Source organism: Rhincodon typus, chromosome 37 (genome assembly GCF_021869965.1).
Source record: "Rhincodon typus isolate 14 chromosome 37, sRhiTyp1.1, whole genome shotgun sequence".
In the NCBI taxonomy this organism is placed as follows: domain Eukaryota; kingdom Metazoa; phylum Chordata; class Chondrichthyes; order Orectolobiformes; family Rhincodontidae; genus Rhincodon; species Rhincodon typus.
This window is the reverse complement of record NC_063368.1, coordinates 12,239,924-12,259,938: the sequence shown is the minus strand read 5'-3', so window position 1 is coordinate 12,259,938 and position 20,015 is coordinate 12,239,924. Positions and strand designations below refer to the sequence as shown.

Genomic DNA, 20,015 nt, shown 5'->3' with positions numbered 1-20,015 from the left:
AAGGGTCCAGACCCGAAGCGTCAGCCTTCCTGCTCCTCTGATGCTGCTTGGCCTGCTGTGTTCATCCAGCTCTACACCTGGTTATCTCAGAGTCTCCAGCATCTGCAGTTCCTACTATCTCTGAAACAATATTGACAAGGTCAGTGTCTTTCATTGCATTGTCCGTGATGACTGGGCACTTGGTTGCATTAGGGCAAGTTGTTGCCTGTGGCCCAGGGGGCTGGGTTTGATTATACTGAGTGCAAACCAGTCACAGACCAGCTCCAGCTCACACGCGGAGGGCAGAGACAAAGAGAAAAGGAGCTCACGTATTTGCAATACTGTCGATCTCTGTTTTCAGTTCTTGGATCATCTGTGTGGTGCGTTGATGTTCCTTCTGGGTACGCTCCCACTGCTGGTTAAAAGCTTCAAATTTACCATCAAACTGGGTCAGCATCTTCAGCTTGGCTCGTTGTTGAGCGGTTTTACTTTGATACTTGCCAACCACGTTATCGAGACTTTCCCTGTGTATAAACACCGGTTCATAGATTGTTATTCTCGAGGATGGTTTTGCAGCTCTTTAGACAGCACCTTCCAAACCCACAACCTCTTCCATCTAGAAGGACAACGGGAGCAGGTACGTGGGAACACCTCCTCCTGCAATTTCCCCTCCAAACCACTCACCATCCTGACTTGGAAATATATCACCACTCCTTTACAGTCACTGGGTCAGAATTCTGGAATTCCCTCCCTAACAGCACTGTATATGTCCTACACGAAATGGACTGCTGTGATTTAAGAAAGCAGCTCACCACCACCTTCCCAAGGTCAGGCAATAAAAAATGCTGGCCCAGTCAGAGATGTCCATGTCCCATGAATGAACAAAAAGGACACAACAACAATAAAACAAAAGACCAAGGATGCTGGAAATCAGAAACAGAAACAGAAGTTGCTGGAAAAACACAGCAGGCCTGGCAGCATCTGTGGAGAAAAAGCAAGGTGAACATTTTGGGTCGAGAAAGCCTTCTTCAGAAGTAGCTAGGTAAAGGTTGGTACATATGCTAAAGAAGGGGTGGGGGGGAAGGGGAAGGAGTAAACGATATGTGGAAATGGAGCCCAGAGAGAGAAAAACAACAGTTGGGCAGATAAAAGAATGGGTAAAGGGTCGGCCTGGGAGAATCTCTAGCTGCTAATGGGGGCCATTAATAGCTGACAATGGATTGTTTGTGGTAGCAGCCCACATGAAGATGAGGCCTGGTGTGTGGGGTAGGGTAAGGACATGGGGAGAAGGTGCTTAGGCCCTGAGAAGAATACAAGCCACCCTCATATACACTCACTGCACAGGCCTCCCTCGCACTCTGATACAGTCATACAGTCATACAGCATGGAAACAGACCCTTCAGTCCAACTAGTCTACGCTGCCCATGTTCCCAAACTAAACTAGCCCTATTTGCCTGCATTTAGCTCATATCCCTCCAAACCTTCCTATTCATGAACTTATCCAAATGTCTTTTAAATGTTGTAACTGTGTCTGCAACTGCACTTCCTCTGGAAGTTCATTCCACAAATGATCCATTCTGTGTAAAAAAAATTGCCCGTCATGTCCTTTTCTAAATCTTTTTCCTCTCACCTTAAAAACATGCCCCCTAGTTTTGAATTCCCCACCCTAGGGAAAAGATCCTTGCTATTCACTTTATCTATGCCCCTCATCATTTTATAAACCTCTCTATGGTCACCCTCCTATACTCTGATGAAAGAAGTCCCAACCTATCCAGCCTATTGTTATAACTCAAACCCTCCATTCCCAGCAATATCCTGGTATATATTTTCTAAACCTTTCCAAGTTTAATAATATCTTTCCTATAACAGAGCAACCAAAACTGCACACAGTATTCCAGAAGAAGCCTCACCAACGTCCTGTAAAACCTAAACATGACATTCCAACTCGTATACTCAAAGTTCTGAGCAATGAAGGCAAGCTTGCTAAATGCCTTGTTAACCATCCTGTGATGCAAATTTCAAAGAGTTATGTTCCTGAACCCCTAGGTCTCTCTGTTCTAAGACACTACCAAGGCTCTTACCATTTAATCTATAAGACCTGCCCTTGTTTGTTTTACCAAAAATGCAATACCTCACATTTATCCAAATTAAACTCCATCTGCCACTCCTCAGTCCATTGACCCAATTGATCAATATCTCTTTGCAATCTTAGATAACCTTCTTCATTCTCCTCTATACCACAAATTTTAATGTCATCCTCAAAATTACTAACCGTGCCTCCTATATTCTCATCCAAATCATTTATATAAATGACAAACAAAAGAGGACCCAGTACCTATTTCTGTGGAACATCGCTGGTCACAGGCCTCTAGTCCAAAAAGCAGCCCTCCACTACCACCCTCTGTCTCCTACCATTAAGCTGATTTTGTATCCAATTGGTAAGCTCTTCCTGAATCCCATGTGATCTAACTTTACCAATTAGACGACCGTGTGGAACCTTGTCAAAGGCTTTAACTAGAATCCAAGTAAACAATGTCTTCCGTACTGTCCTCATCAATCTTTTTGGTTACTTCCTTAAAAAAACTCAATCTTGTTTGTGAGACACAAATTCCCTCACACAAAACCATGATGACTATCCCTAATCAATCATTGCCTTTCCAAATGCATGTAAATCCTGTCTCTCAGAATCATCTCCAGCAACTGACCCATCATTAATGTCAGGCTCACAGGTGTGTAGTTCCCAGGCTTCTCCCTACGTCCTTTCATAAATAAAGGCACAACATTAACCCACCCTCCAATCCTCTGGCACCTCACCTGTGGTTATGGATGATACATATATTTCTGCTAGGGGCCCTGCAATTTCTTCCCTAACTTCTGATGATGTCCTGGGCTAGAGTTACCGGAGATTTATCCACCTTTATGTTTTCTAAGACCTCCAGCACTTCCTCTTCTGTTATGTGAACTGTTTTCAAAACATCAATATTTATTTCTGAGTTCTCTAGCCTCTATTTCTTTCTCCGCAGTAAAACCTGATGCAAAATCTTCATTTAGTATCTCTCCCATCACCTGAGGTTCACACATAGATGACTTTGTTGATGTTTAAGGGGCTCAATTCTCTCTCTAGTTGCTCTTTTGCTCCTAATATACTTGTAGAATTTCTTTGGATTATTTGACATAGAATCCCTACATACAGTGTGGAAGCAGGCCTTTCGCCCCAACGAGTCCACACTGGCCCTCTGAACAGCATCCCACCCTAACCCATACCCCTATCCCTATCCCATAACCCCGCATTTCTGATAGCTAATTGACCTAGCTTGCACTCCCTGGACACACTATGACCAATTTAGCATGGCCAATCCACCTACCCTGCACATCTTTGGACTGTGGGAGGAAACCCACACAGACACTGGGAGAATGTGCAAACTCCACACAGACAGTTATTTGAGGGTGGAATTGAACCTGAGTACCTGACGCTGTGAGGCAGCAATGCTAACCACTGAGCCACTGTGCTACCCTGTCCTTAACTTTATCTGCCAAGGCTATCTCATATCCCCTCTTTGCCTTTCTGATTTCTAACACTCTTTATACTCTTCAAGAGATTCATCTGATCTCAGTTGTCTATACCTAAGATATGATTCTTTCTTATTTTTGACTAGAACTACCAGCCTTACCCTTCACTCTAATAGGAACATAATGCCTCTGAATTCTCGTTATCACACTTTTGAAAGCCTCCTACTTTTCAGTCATCCCTTTACCTGCAAATAGTGTATTCCAATTGACTTTTGAAAGTTCTTGTCACACACCATTAAAATTTACTTTACTCCAATTAAGAAGTTTAACTCTTATGGAAGGTTTATCCTTTTCCACAACTATTTTAAAACTTATAGAATTATGATCACTAGTCCCAAAATGTTCCCAACTAACACTTTAGTCACTTGCCCTCCCTTATTTCCCAAGTAAAGGTTAGGTTTTCCTCCTTCTCCAGTAGGAACATTTACATAGCATCCATAGAATCCCTACAGTGTGGGAACAGGCCAGCCCAACAAGTCCACACTGACTCTCCAAAAAGTAACCCACCCAGATTCAACACCTTCCCCCCCCATCTCTGTAACCCTACATTTCCCATGGCTAATCCATCTATGGGCAATTTGGTATGGCCAATCCATCTAATTTGGAAACTGGAGCACCCAGAGGAAATCCATGCAGACACAGGGAGAATGTGCAAACTCCACACAGACAGCCATCCAAGCCTGGATTTGAACCTGGGTCCCTGGTCCTGTGAGGCAGCAGTGCTAACCACTGAGCCACCATGCTGCCCCTAAAAATTGATAAAGAACATTTTCTTGAACACATCTAACAAATTTCTCACCATCCAAACCTTTAACACTATGGCAGTCCCAGTCAATGTTTGGAAAATTAAAATCCCATACTCTTACAACCTTATTACTCTTACATATATCTGAGATCTCTCAACATACTTGCTCCTTAATTTCCCTCTGACTACTGGGGGGCCTATAGTACAATCCCATCAAGGTTATCATCCCTTTCTTATTTCTAATTTCAACCCAAATAGTTTCACTGGATGATCCCTCAGAAATATCCTCTCTAATTACAGCAGTAATGTTTAATCAAAAATGCCATAACCCTCCTCTCTTGTCTCCCTTTCTTTCCTTCCTGTAGCATCTAAAACCTGGAACATTGAGCTGTCAGTCCTGTCCTCCCCTCAGCCAAGTTTCTGTAATAGCTAGGACATACCACTCCCATGTTCCCATATATGCCCTGAGTTCATCAGCCTTACCTGTAAGACCCCTTGCATTGAAATAAATGCAGTTTAAATCTTCAGAGTTACCTTGTTCTGACTCACACTTGTCTGCCTTTTCTAATTAACTTGTTGTTTTCTGATTCAGAATCATCCTCATGTGTTTTTCTATTTTTACTGTTATTTAGGAACTCCCTTCCTCCCCTCTCTACTAGTTTAACGACTCCTGAAATAGAACTAGCAAATCTCCCTGCCAGGATATTGGTTGCTTTCCATTTCAGGTGAAACCCATCCTGTCTGAACAGATCTTTTCTACCCCAACCTGTATCTGAGCACACACCTCTCTTACACTCTCAAACCAGGCCTCACTCACTCTCAATACAAGCCTCACTCACTCTCAACACGGTCCTTCCTGATAGTTACCAAGTACAGGTCTTTCCTCACTCAATAACTCTACATTTAGTAATGTAGGGATGACACTAGTTTCTAAGCATGCCACAGGTTTATTTGCGAGAGTTCTGTAACACATTGGCAATGACAAAATGTCTGCACCATCCTTATCATGGTTCAACCCCTAAACAGGTGGCATGGTGGTTAGCACTGCTGCCTCACAGCGCCAGGGACCCAGGTTCAATTCCACCCTCGGGCGACTGCCGGTGTGGAGTTTGCACGTTCTCCCCGTGTCTGTGTGGGTTTCCTCCGGGTGCTCTGGTTTCCTCCCACAGTCCAAAGATGTGCAGGCTAGGTGGATTGGCCATGCTAAGTTGCCCATAGTGTCCGTGGATGTGTAGATTAGGTGGGTTATAGGGGGATGGGTCTGGGTGGGATGCGCTGAGGGTCGGTATGGAGTTGTTGGGCCGAAGGGCCTGTTTCCTCAATGTAGGGATTCTATAAAATTCTGTGGTGTTCATTTACTTTGCTTCAAAAATCCACACCCAGGCTTAATCAATCAAGCATAACGAATGTCAATCAGTTATCAGGTTCACATAATCCAACACAGAAAAATTAACCCATTGAACACTCTGAGACCTACCTCACACTCTCCAGCAAAACTGGGGAGATGCTTGGCTCTTTGTCCCTAAGACTCGATGAGGTGCCGGGTAAGTTACTTTTCTCCTTGATTTCATTTAACTGTGATGTAAGCATGTGTCTCAAGTCACTCATTGAGCGTGCAATCTGTTCCAGAATCTGTAACTGGGGGTTGCCTGCACTGGATGGCCTTTCTGCTTTCTTCTCAGAAGTAGCAGCAAGCCCATCCTTTGATTCTTTTCTCATGTTGTCACGCCACTGTGTGCTATCCTTCATCATCTTCTGGCAGAGGTTCTTCTGGAGCGAGAGAGTGGCTATGTTACTGTCACCAATACTGTTAGTACTGTGTGACCCGAAAGAACATTGAACACACCTCTCATGGTGTCATAAAAGAAAGGATCAGGAGTGGACCATTTGGCTCCTTCGAGTCTGCTCCACCATTCAGTTTGGTCATGGCTGATCTGATTGTGCCCTTAACTTCCCTTTCCTGTCTGCCCTACACTCCCCCCTAATAACCCTCGACTCCCGGCTGGTCCAGAAATCTGTCAAACCCAGCCTCGGATCTATTTGTTGATTGAGCCTTTGCTGCTTCGAGCAGCCTCTCAAGAGAAGAAGTTCTGCCTCACCTCCATCTTAATTATGAGACCCCTAATTTTAAACCCTCAAACCTCCACCCTCCACCCCAGGATTAGAAAGTCATGGCATCTTAGCTGAGCTCAATTTGGCTGTGGTTCCAGACTCCAGGCTTTAGAAATCTTCGAACCCTACAGTGTAGAAGGGGGACATTCAGCCCAAAAAGTTCTTCAGGAGCAAAACTGTAGCTATGTTACTGTCACCAGTACTGTTAGTACTGTGTCCACAATCCAGAGATGTGCAGGTTAGGTGGATTGGCCATGCTAAACTGGCCGAAGTGTCCAGGGGTGTGTAAATTAGGTGGATTAGACATGGGAAATGCCGGATACAGGGAAAGGGTAGGGGAATAGGTCTGGGTGGGACGCTTTTTGAAGGGGCAGTGTGGACCTGTTGGGCTGAATGGCCTGTTTCCACACTGTAGGGATTCTATATAAAAAAAAAGTCTGCACCAGCCTTCCAAAGACCATCCCACCCAGAACCAGCCCCCAACCTTTTCCTGTAACCCCACATTTACCATGGCTAACCCAGCTAACCTGCACATCCCTGGAAACTACAGACAATTTACCATGGCCAATCCACCTAACCTGCACATCGTTCAACAGTTGGATGGCCATCAGAGGGAACCATGCTGATATTTCCCTCTCTTCCACAAACTCCTCACAACCATTTTCAGTATTCCAATGGTCACATTCGGTGACAAAGTCTAGACTATTGAGGCCTTAGAGAGGCTGGCCAAGTGTTAATGGTCCCAGTGCACCCAATAGAAGTAATATTACTGCTAATGGACATGGTGGCTCAGTGGTTAGCGCTGCTGCCTCAAAACACCAGGGACCCGAGTTCAATCCCAGCCTTAGGTGACTGTGCAGAGTTTGCAAATTCTCCCTGGGTATAAGTGGGTTTCCTCCCACAGTCCAAAGATGTGCAGGGTGGATTGGCTATACTAAATTGCCTATAGTGTCCAGGGTGGGTCTGGGTGGGATGCTCTTAGGTGGGTTGGTGTGGACTCGATGGGCTGAATGGCCCACTTCCACACTCTAGGGATTCTATGATATGTAAATACTGCGGGGCATAGGTTCAATTCACACCACAACATCTAGTGGCAATTAAATGCCGTGGATTAGTTCTAAAATCTGGAATTGAAAATTAGGTTCAGTCACGGTGACCACAAAAGTACCAGAGATTGTTATAAAGATCCATTGGATTCACAAACAACCTTTAGCAAAGGAAATCCTTGTGAGACACAGGCCACCGGGATAACATCTATTTGTGGTGTGGAAAACAGGGCACTGATACGCGAGGGTTGTCATTCATTGCCAACATTGGCAAACCTTCCTGTTTCACCCTAATTTTCATTTTTTGCATGGCTCAGTGGGCCTAGTCACTGATGCTGTTTGTCAGATGTTCAATTCTAACTCTAGAGACTTGAACACAAAACCTCAGTGGTACCAACAAAGAGGGAGTGCTGCACTGTCAGAGGTGCCATCTTTCAGATGAGACATTAAACAAAGGCTTTGCTTGCCCCCTTGTGTTGGCATGGAAGCTTCTTTATTCCTTTGATGGAATGTAGGAATCAGGAGCATTTGTTGCACATCTCTCGTGGTCTTTGAACTGAGTGGATTCTTAAGCCACTTCAGAGGGCAGTTGATGTTGGTATGGAGTCACATGTAGAGTAAGGACAGTCAGATTTCCCTCCCTAAGAGGCCACTGGTGAATGAGACGTGTTTGTAAAACAAAAATTGATAGTTGCCCATGGTCACCATGAGACTGGTTTTATAGATTTCAGATTTATTCATTGAATTTAAATTCCACCAGCTGCCATGGTGGGATTTGAACCCATGGCATCAGAGAAATACTCCAGGCCTCTGGATTCCTACTCCACTGACATTAGTTACCACTAAACCACCCCAAACACTACCTGTAAAAGATTGAAAAAATGTCTTACCTCAACTGCCAATGACCTCTGCTGTAAGGCACTGTTCTCCACTTTGAACATGTGCTTCTGTTTATTGCTTTTCTGGTGACAACATCAGGAATAGATCAGGCAGCCACTCAAACATTTAACAAACCAGTCAGCATTTCAATAAAAACAAAATACTGCAGAATATTTTACTAGGTGATGGCCTACTGGTATTATTGCTGGACTGTTAATCCAGAGACCCAGATACCGTTCTGGGCACTTGGGTTCGAATCCAGCCATGGCAGATGGTGGAATTTGAATTCAATAAATATCTGGAATTAAGAATCTAATGATGACCGTGAATCCAGCATCAAATGTCAGAAAAACCCATCTGGTTCACTAATGTCCTTTAGGGAATGAAACTGCCATCCTTACCATCCTTACATGTGACTCCAGACCAACACCAATGTGGTTGACTCTTAACTGGCCTCTGGGCAATTAGGGATGGGCAATAAATGCTGCCTGGCCAATGACGGCCCTATTCCCGTGAATGAATAAAGAAAAAAAGTCTGAAATAAAGACAGAACATGCTGGAGAAACACAGTAAATCTGGTACCATCTGTGGAGAGAGAAACAGTTAACATTTCATGTCTGGTACTACTCTTCTTTGGAACTCAGAACATTCATGTCACAGTTCAAAAGAACAGTCTCATTGCATGCAAAATGTTAACTCTGTTTCTCTCTCCACAGAGGCGGTCAGACCTGCTGAGTTTCTCCAGCACTTTCTGTTTTAATTTCAGTCGTTATCCCAACCAGCTAAACCATACAACCAAGTAATCAGTGAGGCAAATTTGTCTGTACCATCCTGCAAGTTAAATGATGCAACAACAATAGAGCTGGAAAAGGACACATTATGTCGTAGCTGTACACACGTTGTGCCTGTTTCAGCTCAACAGGCCAGGCTACAGTCAATCTCTGGCTCATTCCTTAGGCTTGACCAATCAGAGTCAAATAGCCTGGTTCAAATTTAAATAAGGTTTGACAGTTAACTGTCATTAGTCTTCTCACCAGTGTGTTCTTCAAATAATGCCTGTCTCTCCTTGTGCAATATAAATTGTTGTTCTCCTTTCCACTGCTGGTGATACAAATATCCTGATGATTACAAAACCAAAAGTCTCAATAAAACCTATTTTCTTTTCAGCAATATTCAAATTCTGTGCTACCAACTGCCCATTAGAATTGAATTGTTGGCCAATCATAACCAGCAATCTCTATGATTTGCTCCATGGTACAGAACAGGAATATTGCTGAAAAGAGAGAGGTGTTGTTGAAGCTTTTCATTTTGCCATCATCAGGATATATGCAAAAACCAAATTTCAAACAGTCACAACAATTTATACTGGAGGAGAAAAGAGAGCTTTAGTAAATCTGCCTTTTTAACACTAATTCTCACTGTCAGCCATGGTTCAGTCGGCCTTGTCACTGAGGCTTTAGGTCAGATGTTCAAATCCCACTCCAGAGACATGAGCACAAAGCCTTGGCTGATTCTCCAAATGTCAGCACTGAGGGAGTGCTGCACTGTCTGAGATGAGACCTTAGAGGAGACCTCAAACAAAGGCATTACTTGCCTCTTTGTGTGGGCACTGGAATTTCTTTTATCCATCAATGGGCATCACTAACATTTGTTGCTCATCTTGAATGGCCCTTGACCTGAAAATGGCTTGCGAGGCCACTTCAGAGGGTAGTTAAGGATCATCCACATTGATGTGCGTCTGGAGTCATTTGTAGGGTAAGGATAGTCATATTTCCCTCCATGAACAGGCCATTATTGAATCAGATGGGCTTTTACAGTAAAGACATGGGTTTCATGGTTACCATTACTGAGTCTAGCATTATAGATTTCAGATTTATTCGTTGAATTTAAATTCCACCAGCTGCCATTTGAACCCATGGTCCTACAGCAATACTCCAAGCCTCTGGATTTCCCTCCCCCAACAATGACATTAATTGAAATTAAACCATCTCCAAACACTATCTGTAAAAGATTGGAAAAATGTTTTACCTCAACTGCCAATGACCTCTGCTGTTCTCCACTTCGAACATGTGCTTCTGTTTATTGTTTTTATGGTGACAACATGAGGAATAGATCAGGCAGCCACTCAAACATTTAATGAACCATTCAGCATTCTAATAAAAACAAAATACTGCAAAGGCTGAAAATTTGAAATAAAAACAGAAAATGCTGGAGAAACTCAGTGAGTCCGGCAGTATCTGTGGAGAGAGAAACACAGTTAACATTTCAAGTCTGATGTGACTGTTGTTTGGAACTCAAACACTCATTATACAGTGCCAAAGAAGAAACGTACTGCACGCGAACTGTTAACTATGTTTCTCTCTACATGGAGGCTGCCAGACCTGCTGAGTTTCTCCAGCATTTTCTGTTTTCATTTCAGTCATTATCCTAACCAGCTAAACCATGCAGTCAAGTAATCAGTGAGGCAAATTTGTCTGTACCATCCTGCAAGTTAAATGATGCAACAACAATAGAGTTGGAAAAGGACACATTATGTCGTAGCTGTACACACATTGTGCCTCTTTCAGCTCAACAGGCCAGGCTGTAACCATTATCTGGCTTGACCCATCAGAATCAACCTGCTGGTTCAAATTTAAATATGCTTGGCTGTTAACTGTCAGTCTTCACCTAACCAGTGTATTTTTCATGGCAATACCTCTACCAATCAGAATCCACTTGTCAACCAATCAGCACTCTCTTCACAATTGCGATAAGATGTTGTTCCTGTTTGCTATTGATGGTGATGAAAATGCGCTGATGATTGCAAGACCAATAACTAGATGAAACTTGTTTTATTCAGCTGTAGTCATGTTCTGTGCTACAACTGACCATTAGAATTGAGTTGTTGACTCATCGTAACCAGCAATCTCTATGATTTGCTCTATGGGAGAGAATATTAATATTGCTGAAAAGAGAGAGATGTTGTTGGAGCTTTTCATCATGCAGATATCAGGACATATGCAAGAATGCAAAATTTCAAACAGCCACAACAATTTATACTGGAGGTGAAAAGGCTGCATTAGCAAATCTTCCTGTTTTACACGCATTTTCACTCTCAGTCATGACTCAGTGAGTCTTATCACTGAGACTGTTGGTGAGATATTCAAGTTCCACTCCAGGGACATGAGCACAAATCCTAGTCTAGCCGTCCCAAAGCCAGCACTGAGGGAGTGATGTGCTGACAGAAGAGCCATCATTCAGATGAGACTTTAAACAAAGGCATTACTTGCCTCTGTTTCTTGGCACTGGAATTTCTTTTATCCTTTGACAGGATGTGGGCATCGCCAGCATTTGTTGCCCATCTCTGACAGTTGCTTATTGGGCCACTCCAGAGGGTAGTTCAGAGTTAACCATACTGCTGCGGGTTTGGAGACATGTGCAAGCCAGGCCAGGATAAGGAAGGCAGATTTCCCTTCCTAACAGGGCAATGGTAAACCACATGTGTTTTTACAACAAAAAGAAATGGTAATTTCTGGTCACTGTTACTGACCATAGCTTTATATATTCCAGACGTCTTTGTTGAATTTAAATTCCACCAGTTCCCATGGTGGGATTTGAACCCCAGGTCTGGGAGGACTAGTCCAGACCTCCAGATTCCTGCTCCAGTGACACAACCAATACACCATCAATTGAAGAGCAGAGAAACTGCTTACCTCAAACGCCAATGACCTCTGCTGTAAAGCATTATTCTCCGCTTCGAAAGCGTGCTTCTGTTTATTGCTTTTCTGGTACTAACATTAGGAATAGATCCAGCAGCCAATTAAACATTTAACAAGCGAGTCAGTATTGCAAGAAAAATAAAATATTGCAGATGCTGGAAATCTGAAATAATAACAGAAAGTGCTGGAGAAACTCAGCAGGGTGGGCAGTCTCTGAGGAGGGAGAAACAGGGTTATGTTTTGAGTCTGATATGATTTATCATATGAGTCAAACATTCCTGACACAGTTCTGAAGAGCAGACGTACTGGACTTGAAATGCTAACTTTGTTTCTCCAAACACAGAGGCTGCTAGACCTAATGGGTTTCTCCAGAAATTTTTGTTTTCATTTTAATTATTATTCCATCCAGCTAAATCATGTAACCACTCAGTCTAGTAGGCAAATTATCTCTACTATCCTGCATGTTAAAGGAAGCAATAATAATACATACTGTTGAAAAAAGACACATTATGTTGTAGCTGTACACACATTGTGCCTGTTTCAACTCCACAGATCAGGCTACAGCCATTCACTGGTTCTTTTCTCAGGGCAGTTGCTTGACAATCAGAGTCAACCTGCTGGTTCAAGTTTAAACAAAACTTGACAGTTAACTATCAGTCTTCACCAAACCAGTGTATTCATCATTGCAATGCTTGTCAACCGTTCAGTACTCTCCTTTCTTTTGGTGGTGATGTGAACGTGCTGAGGAACGCAAGACCAAAATCTTTGAAAAAAAAAGTCTTTTTCCCAGTGGTATTCAAGTTTTGTGCTACAACTGACCTAAATTAGAATTGAGTTGTTGACTGATCATAACCAGCAAATTGTAACAGTTGATTAGTGGTAGAGAACAGAAATATTGCTGAAGAGAGACACATTGGGTGGTTCAGTAGTTAGGAAGGCTGCCTCACAGCATCAGGGACTCAGGTCCAATTCTATCCTTGGATAACTGTCTGTGTGGAGTTTGCACATTCTCCCTGTGTCTGCGTGGGTTTCCTCTGGGTGCTTCAGCTTCCACCCAGAGTCCAAAGATGCACAAGTTAGGTGGATTGGCCATGATAAATTCCCCTATTGTCCAGCAATTTGCAGGCAAGGTAGATTAGCCATGGGAAATACAGGGATAGGGTAGGGGGGAGAGTCTATGTGGACTCGATGGGCCAAATGGCCTGCTTCAACACTGTAGGGACTCCATGATTCTATGTTGTTGAAGCTTTTCATCATGCAGTCATCAGGACATATGCAAGAATGCCAAATTTCAAACAGTCACAACAATTTATATCTGAGGGGAAAAGGGTGCATTGGCAAATTAGTCTCTTTTACACTCATTTTCACTGTTAGCCATGGCTCAGTAGGTCTTCCTACTGATGCTGTTGGTCAGCTGTTCAAGTCCCACTCCAGAGACATGAGCTCAATGCCTAGTCCAGCTCTCCCAAAGCCAGCAGTGAGGGTGTGCTGCACTGTCAGAGGTGCCGTCATTCAGATGAGATCTTTAAATAATGCATTCGCTTGTCACTATGTGTGGGCACTGGTGTTTTTTAATCCTTCAATAGGATGTGGGCATCACCTGCATTGCCCATCTCTAATGATTCCTTGAACTGAAATTGGCTTGCTGGGGCACTTTAAGAGTCAACCATATTGATGTGTTTTTGGAGTCACATATAGGGTAAAGATTGTCAGATTTTCCTGCCTAACAGGCCATTAGTGAATGAGATGGGGGGTTACAACAAAAAAATACTTTCATGGTTACCATTACTGAGTCTAGCATTATAGATTTCTGATATTTTTCATAGAATTTAATTTCCACCAGCTGCCATTTGAACCCATGGTCCCACAGCAATACTCCAAGCCTCTAGATTACTACTCCACTGATATTAATTGACATTAAACCATCTCCAAACACTATCTGTAAAAGATTAGAAAAATGTCTTACCTCAACTGCCAATGACCTCTGCTGTAAGGCACTGTTCTCCACTTCGAACATGTGCTTCTGTTTATTGCTTTTCTGGTGACAACATCAGGAATAGATTAGGCAGCCACTCAAACATTTAACAAACCAGTCAGCATTCTAATAAGAAAATACTGCAGGTGCTGGAAATCTGAAATGAAAACAGAAAATGCTGGAGAAACTCAGCAGGTCTGGCAGTATCTGTGGAGCGTGAAACAGAGTTAACATTTCTAGCCTGATACATCTGTTAATTTGAACTCAGACACTCATGGTACAGTTTCAAATCAGAGACATATTGCACTTGAAACATTAACTCTGTTTCTCTCTCCACAGAGGCTGCCAGACCTGCTGAGTTTCTCCAGCTTTTTCTGTTTTTAATTTCGGTTGTTATTCTAATCAGTTAAACCATGCAACCAATGAATCAGTGAGGCTAATTTATCTGTACCATCCTGTAAGTTAGATGATGCAAGAACAATAGAGCTGGAAAAGGACACATTATGTCGTAGCTGTACACACGTTGTGTCTGTTTCAACTCAACACATTGGGCTACAGCCATTCTCAGGTTCATTCTTCAGGGCAGTGCGTTGACCAATCAGAATCAACCTGCTGGTTCAAATTTAAAAGTTGGCAGTTAACTGTCAATCTTCACCTAACTGGTATATTTTTCATGGCAATGCCTCTACCAATCAGAATCCACTTGTCAACCAATCAGCACTCTCTTCTATACTGTTAAATTTTTGTCCCCTTTCTATTGGTTTGGATGTGAATGTTCTGATGAGTCTCAGATGAAAAGCCTCGATAAAGCCTGATTTCCTTTCAGCAGTATTCACATCCTGTGGGAGCTAAAATAACTCTACAGAGGCTGGTATCCCATCTCTAAGTCACCCTTTATTTACGTGTGCATTGTACTTGACACTCGTCCGGTTTTCTCAGAGTCAGGTCTAAGAGTGAACAGAACCTCTGACACTCCTGTCTGTCAGCCAGGGCTCCCTGATTGGACCTTATTAACAGCCCCAATCAGGGAACTCATATTCTATGAGGTCAACCTGGCTGACCTCTTTACAATCACCACAGTAGCAATTGAACATTCTAATACAATTCTTGTCTAATTATTGCCAGCAATCTCAATCAGTTGCTTAGTAGTACAGAACAGGAATATTTCTGAGAAAAGAGATATGTTGTTGAAGGTTTTCATCTTGCAGTCATCAGGAAATATGCAAGAATGACCAATTTCAACACTCACAACAATTTATACTGGAGGAGAAAAGGGTGCTCATTGGTTGGCAAATTTGTTCTGATTGGGCGAGGCGTTGACTGGGAGTCACATAAATACAAGTTGTTGGCGTTAATTGTCGATTATTCCAGATGGCGGGGTTCCTTGACTCCTCTATCAGGAGACAGTGTTGTCAAGGTAATGTTAATGGATTAGTTTTCCAGAGGGTCAGGCTATTGATTGGGGACGACAGGTTCAAATCTGGCATCTGGGAGAGTTTAAATTTAATTAATTAATCAAGAATTGAAATAATGTCTCAGTATTTTCTATTAAACTACCATTAATTTTTGTATTTTTTTTAAAGGAAACTGTCTGATGCCCTTTGGGGACGGAGATCTGCTGGCCTTACTGGATCTGGCCTCCATGTGACTCCTGAACCCCAGGAAGGCGGTTGGCTCTTAACTGCCCTAAGAAATAGCCCTAGCAAACCATTCTGTTCAAGAGGAATTAAGGATGGGCAACAAAATGCCAATGTTGCCCACGTCTCTTAAAAGAAGGAAGGAAAAGAAAAGGCAGGCCCAGATTGATGACTGGGCCTCACCTTGAACGTATTTCATTGGCTGTTTGAGAGCACTTTGGGATGTCCTGAAGTTGATGGTGCTCCATAAATGTGTTTGTCTTTCATTACATACCTCGAGGAATAATGAGTTGTAAAGCGTGCCTCTTCTGTCACTCTCCAGCTTGTTCAGTAAGTTCTCAAGCTTCTTGTGTTTACCCTAATGACGACAGCGAATCAGATACCAAGTTAATCATCTGCCAGCCATCTCCTTGCTTCACGTTTGTTCCTCTATCTCTAATTTTTCTCTCCGATTTTCTCCCTTACAGTGTTAGGGTCTGTCTAAGGCCACAGTTTTCATTCAGGGGGATCGAGTTGTAGACAAGTGTCTCGCGTGGCCAAGTGTGGGACATTACTGTAGCACCGTTTCCCAACCCCATTTCCGTGGAGCAGTCTCCATGCCACTGACTCAATGGTCAGCAAAGCCTGGCGCTACACAATGCAATTCATTCAACCACTGAATCACCATGGTTACTATAGCCCACAGTGTATATATAACTCATTAACATTATGAGCAAATCTCTCTGCTATGTCTTTCGGTTTTTATCGTTCATTTACCATTTGGGGAAGGGATGGCCTAGTAGTATAAAAACTGAAAGAACTGCCAATGCTGTAAATCAGGAACAAAAACAGAAGTTGCTGGAAAAGCTCAGCAGGTCTGGCAGCATCCGTGAAGGAAAAAACAGAGTTAATGTTTTGGGTCCGGCGACCCTTCCACAGAACTACCCCAGTTCTGAGGAAGGGTCACCGGACCCGAAACGTTAACTCTGTTTCTTCCTTCACACATGCTGCCAGACCTGCTGAGCTTTTCCAGCAACTTTGTTTTTGGGCCAGTAGTATAGTTGTTGGACTATTAATCTAGAGACTCAGATAACGTTCTGGGATCCTGGGTTTGAATCCTACCATGGTGGAATTTGAATTCAATAAGAAGTTGGAATTAAAACTCTAATGATGACCATGAATCATTTATTGGGAAAAAAAGACATTTGATTTACTAATGTTCTTTACAGAAGTAAACTGCCATCCTTAACTGGTCTGGCCTCCAAGTGACTCCAGACCACAGCAATATGGTTGACTTCATATTTATTTTTCAGTAATGCAGAGTCACCAGGAGTTTCTAAACATGCGAGAAATTTGTTAATAGAGTTCTGTTCAATGCTTTGAAAGGTCTGCTCCATGCTTCAGCTCACATTCCAGAAGCTTCTGTGCAACTGAAACTGTACTTAATCAATCAAGCACAGTGAGCATAGATCAGTTACCAGACTCATATCATTCAAACACAGACCAATTGAGCAACTGAACACAATTGCCCTATTGGCTAATGTCACTGAACAAGCAATCCAGTATCCCAGGCTAATGTTCTGGGGCCATGGCAGTCAATAATTAAAAGGGAACAAAAGTTTGGAATTAAAAATCTAGCCTCATGACGATCATCTAGTTCACTGATGACCCTTTATGGAAGGAAATCTGGCGTATGTGTGACTTCAGTCCCATATCACTGTGGTTGACTCTTAGGGATGGGCAATAAATAATGGTCTGGCCAGCAACACCCATATCCCATGAACAAATGGAAAAATAAAATTCATCTACTTTCCAGCACGGACTGATTTATACGTTCATTGTGTACTTCTCTTTGTAAAGAGAAAACCGTTTGATATAAAAACAGTCTGCCTCTTTGATCAATTGTCTGTCATTTCCCAACTCCTCCTATAACCAACCCTCTGCCCCTGTCCCTCCACACCCTTCTTACTTGTCTGCTGAACTGACTCCTCACCACCTTGTCCATGGTCTTACCTTCAGGACAGGTATCAGGAAGACTACTCCTTACAGAATAGGCACGGAGGCCTAAGTTCCCTCAAGCGCCCAGCTTCAGTAAAATTCAGCTCACTCCAAATTTTACTACCCGCGTCCTAACTCGCACCAAGTCTCATTCACCCATCACTCCCCCTGTGCTCACTGACCTACTCCGAGTCAGACACACCTCGACTTTAAAATTCTGGCCTTTGTTTTCATATCCCTCCTTAGCTTCGAACTTCCCTTTATCTGCTAAAACCTGAAGCTCCTCAAATGAGCCACATTCTGTTCAATCTTTCCTGATATTTATAACCTCTATGCTTTGGCATCGTCCTTGCGAGCACCTTTTTCAATGCCTTTTTTGTACATTTTCTTCAACATTGAGACAATAATCTTTGCACAATACTCCCAAGTGTGGTCTAAGCAAGATTCGATTGTAAGATTAAAATAACTTCTTTCTGTTTGCAAGTTCCAGTCTCTGCCTTCATATTCCTAATTTGTCAGTCTGAGTACACACACAAGCGTCTGATATGGATCAATTTCAGCTCTTACCTCTAGTTTTCGAGTGTATTCCCTCAAGGAGTTAGCAGCGTTTTTATTTTTCTCAACCCTCTCCAGAAAAATCGCACACTGCAACTCACAAAAGCAAGAACGTAAGGACAGAATGATAGGGCACAGGACTATTCCACCCACTGAGCCTGCACCTCCATTCGGTACAATCATTGTTGACCTTTGGTTGTAACTTCACTTCCTCACCCACTCCCAAGAGATCAAAAATCTGTCTATCTCCACCTTAAGCATACTCAGCTACCCTCTAAGGCGCAGAATTCCAAAGATTCACAACGCTTTGAGTGAAGAAATTCCTTTTCATCTCAGTGGTAGATGAAAACTGCACTCCCATGTTTTATTTTCCCCAGGCTGGCAGAAACATCGCCTCAGGATCTAACCCATCAATTCCACATGCCCCCACCCCCCACCAATCTTCAGAAATCTGTGTCTCAATAAGATCGCATATCATTCATCTGAACTCCAGAGAACATAGACGCAGTTAACTCAGCATCTTATCATAGAATGATCGTCTCGTTCCCAGGGACTGGTCAAGTAGTGACCGCTTGCTGTGATCGTCCTCAATGCCAGTTGTATATTTCCCAAAACTGAACATCGTATACCAGTTGTAGCCTCACCAAAGTCCTGTGTGGTTCTTATCAAGCTGATTTTATTCTTGCAATTCCAATCCCCTTTGCAATAAGGGCCAACATGCTATTTGCCTTCCAAACTGCTCTCTGAACTTTCATATCGACTCACTGGAGGTTTTTGGCTGCCCAGCTTCTGGCTTTGAATGGTCACATCTAATCAGATTGATTGAAGTCGTAGAACACTGGATTAGAGCCACTCAGTTTGGCTAAATGTATGTCTGGAGACATCATCACATGACTCCTCCCAACAGCACTGTGGCACAGTGGTTAGCACTACTGCCTCACAGCGCTAGGGACCCAGGTTCAATTCCACCCTCAGGTGACTGTCTGTGCGGAGACTGCGCATTCTCCCTGTATCTGCGTGGGTTTCCTCTGGATGCTCCAGCTTCCTCCTGCAGTCCAAAGATGTGCAGGTTAGGGTGGATTGGCGGTGCTAAATTGCCCGTAGTGTTCAGGAATGTGTAGATTAGGTGAGTTTATATGGGGATGGGTCTGGGTCAGATGCTCTGAGGTTCGGCGTGGACTTGTTGGGCCAAAGGGCCTGTTTCCACACTGTAGGGATTCTATGAAATTGCCCCACACTCACACCAAATGTGGCCAATCTCATAACATTCCCTGTTCCCACACCAATCAGTAAGTGAATGAGCTAATCCTCTATTTAGTGGATGATTTTAATTTTGTCCTTCAGTCAAACTACCTTTTGTTTTCCATCTTAGATGTTCATATTACTGATTTACACCAAGTATGTACAAATGTATTCATAACCATACATTTTAAAGGCCCTCGAGTAAGTGCTTACTCACAGATGTGTCCTGAATATTAATCTTTGATTCCACTTGGCAACAGGTCAAGCCTGGGAGCTTGGCCTGAGAGAGAGTGAACCAAATCATCTCATAACTACTAATAGCTGAAATCCTAGCGAAGTCTTATTTGTTTATTTGTGACTCCAGCGTCCTTTCAATAATCCCCAGGCAGTCATTGGAAAATCTCCCTCAGTGCTCACCAGATGGAGATCCTCAGCTTTTCCAAAGACCATCAAAAAAAAATTTCTAAATATTTCATCGTCCTGAGGGCCTTTAAAGCCTGGGCCTCCCTCAGATCGAGGCCTTCAGAGTCTCAGTCTCCCCACGAATGAGACTTTTACAGGGACAGGCCTCTCTGTGATTGACACTTTTACAGGGACAGG

General features: G+C 43.1%; 1 protein-coding gene across 1 annotated transcript in view; it reads right to left on the bottom strand.

Moving 5' to 3' along the window:
• Positions 1 to 304: 304 nt before the first annotated feature.
• LOC125487137 overlaps positions 305 to 20,015 on the bottom strand; it is a 23,560-nt gene continuing 3,849 nt past the window's right edge. The window contains exons 3-8 of the mRNA XM_048617363.1: positions 18,186 to 18,263; positions 15,916 to 15,999; positions 13,996 to 14,067; positions 8,343 to 8,414; positions 5,772 to 6,064; positions 305 to 503 (exon numbers count right to left, since the gene is read on the bottom strand). Of these exons, the coding sequence (XP_048473320.1) occupies positions 305 to 503; positions 5,772 to 6,064; positions 8,343 to 8,414; positions 13,996 to 14,067; positions 15,916 to 15,999; positions 18,186 to 18,263 (798 nt within the window). The remainder of the gene's footprint in view (positions 504 to 5,771; positions 6,065 to 8,342; positions 8,415 to 13,995; positions 14,068 to 15,915; positions 16,000 to 18,185; positions 18,264 to 20,015) is intronic.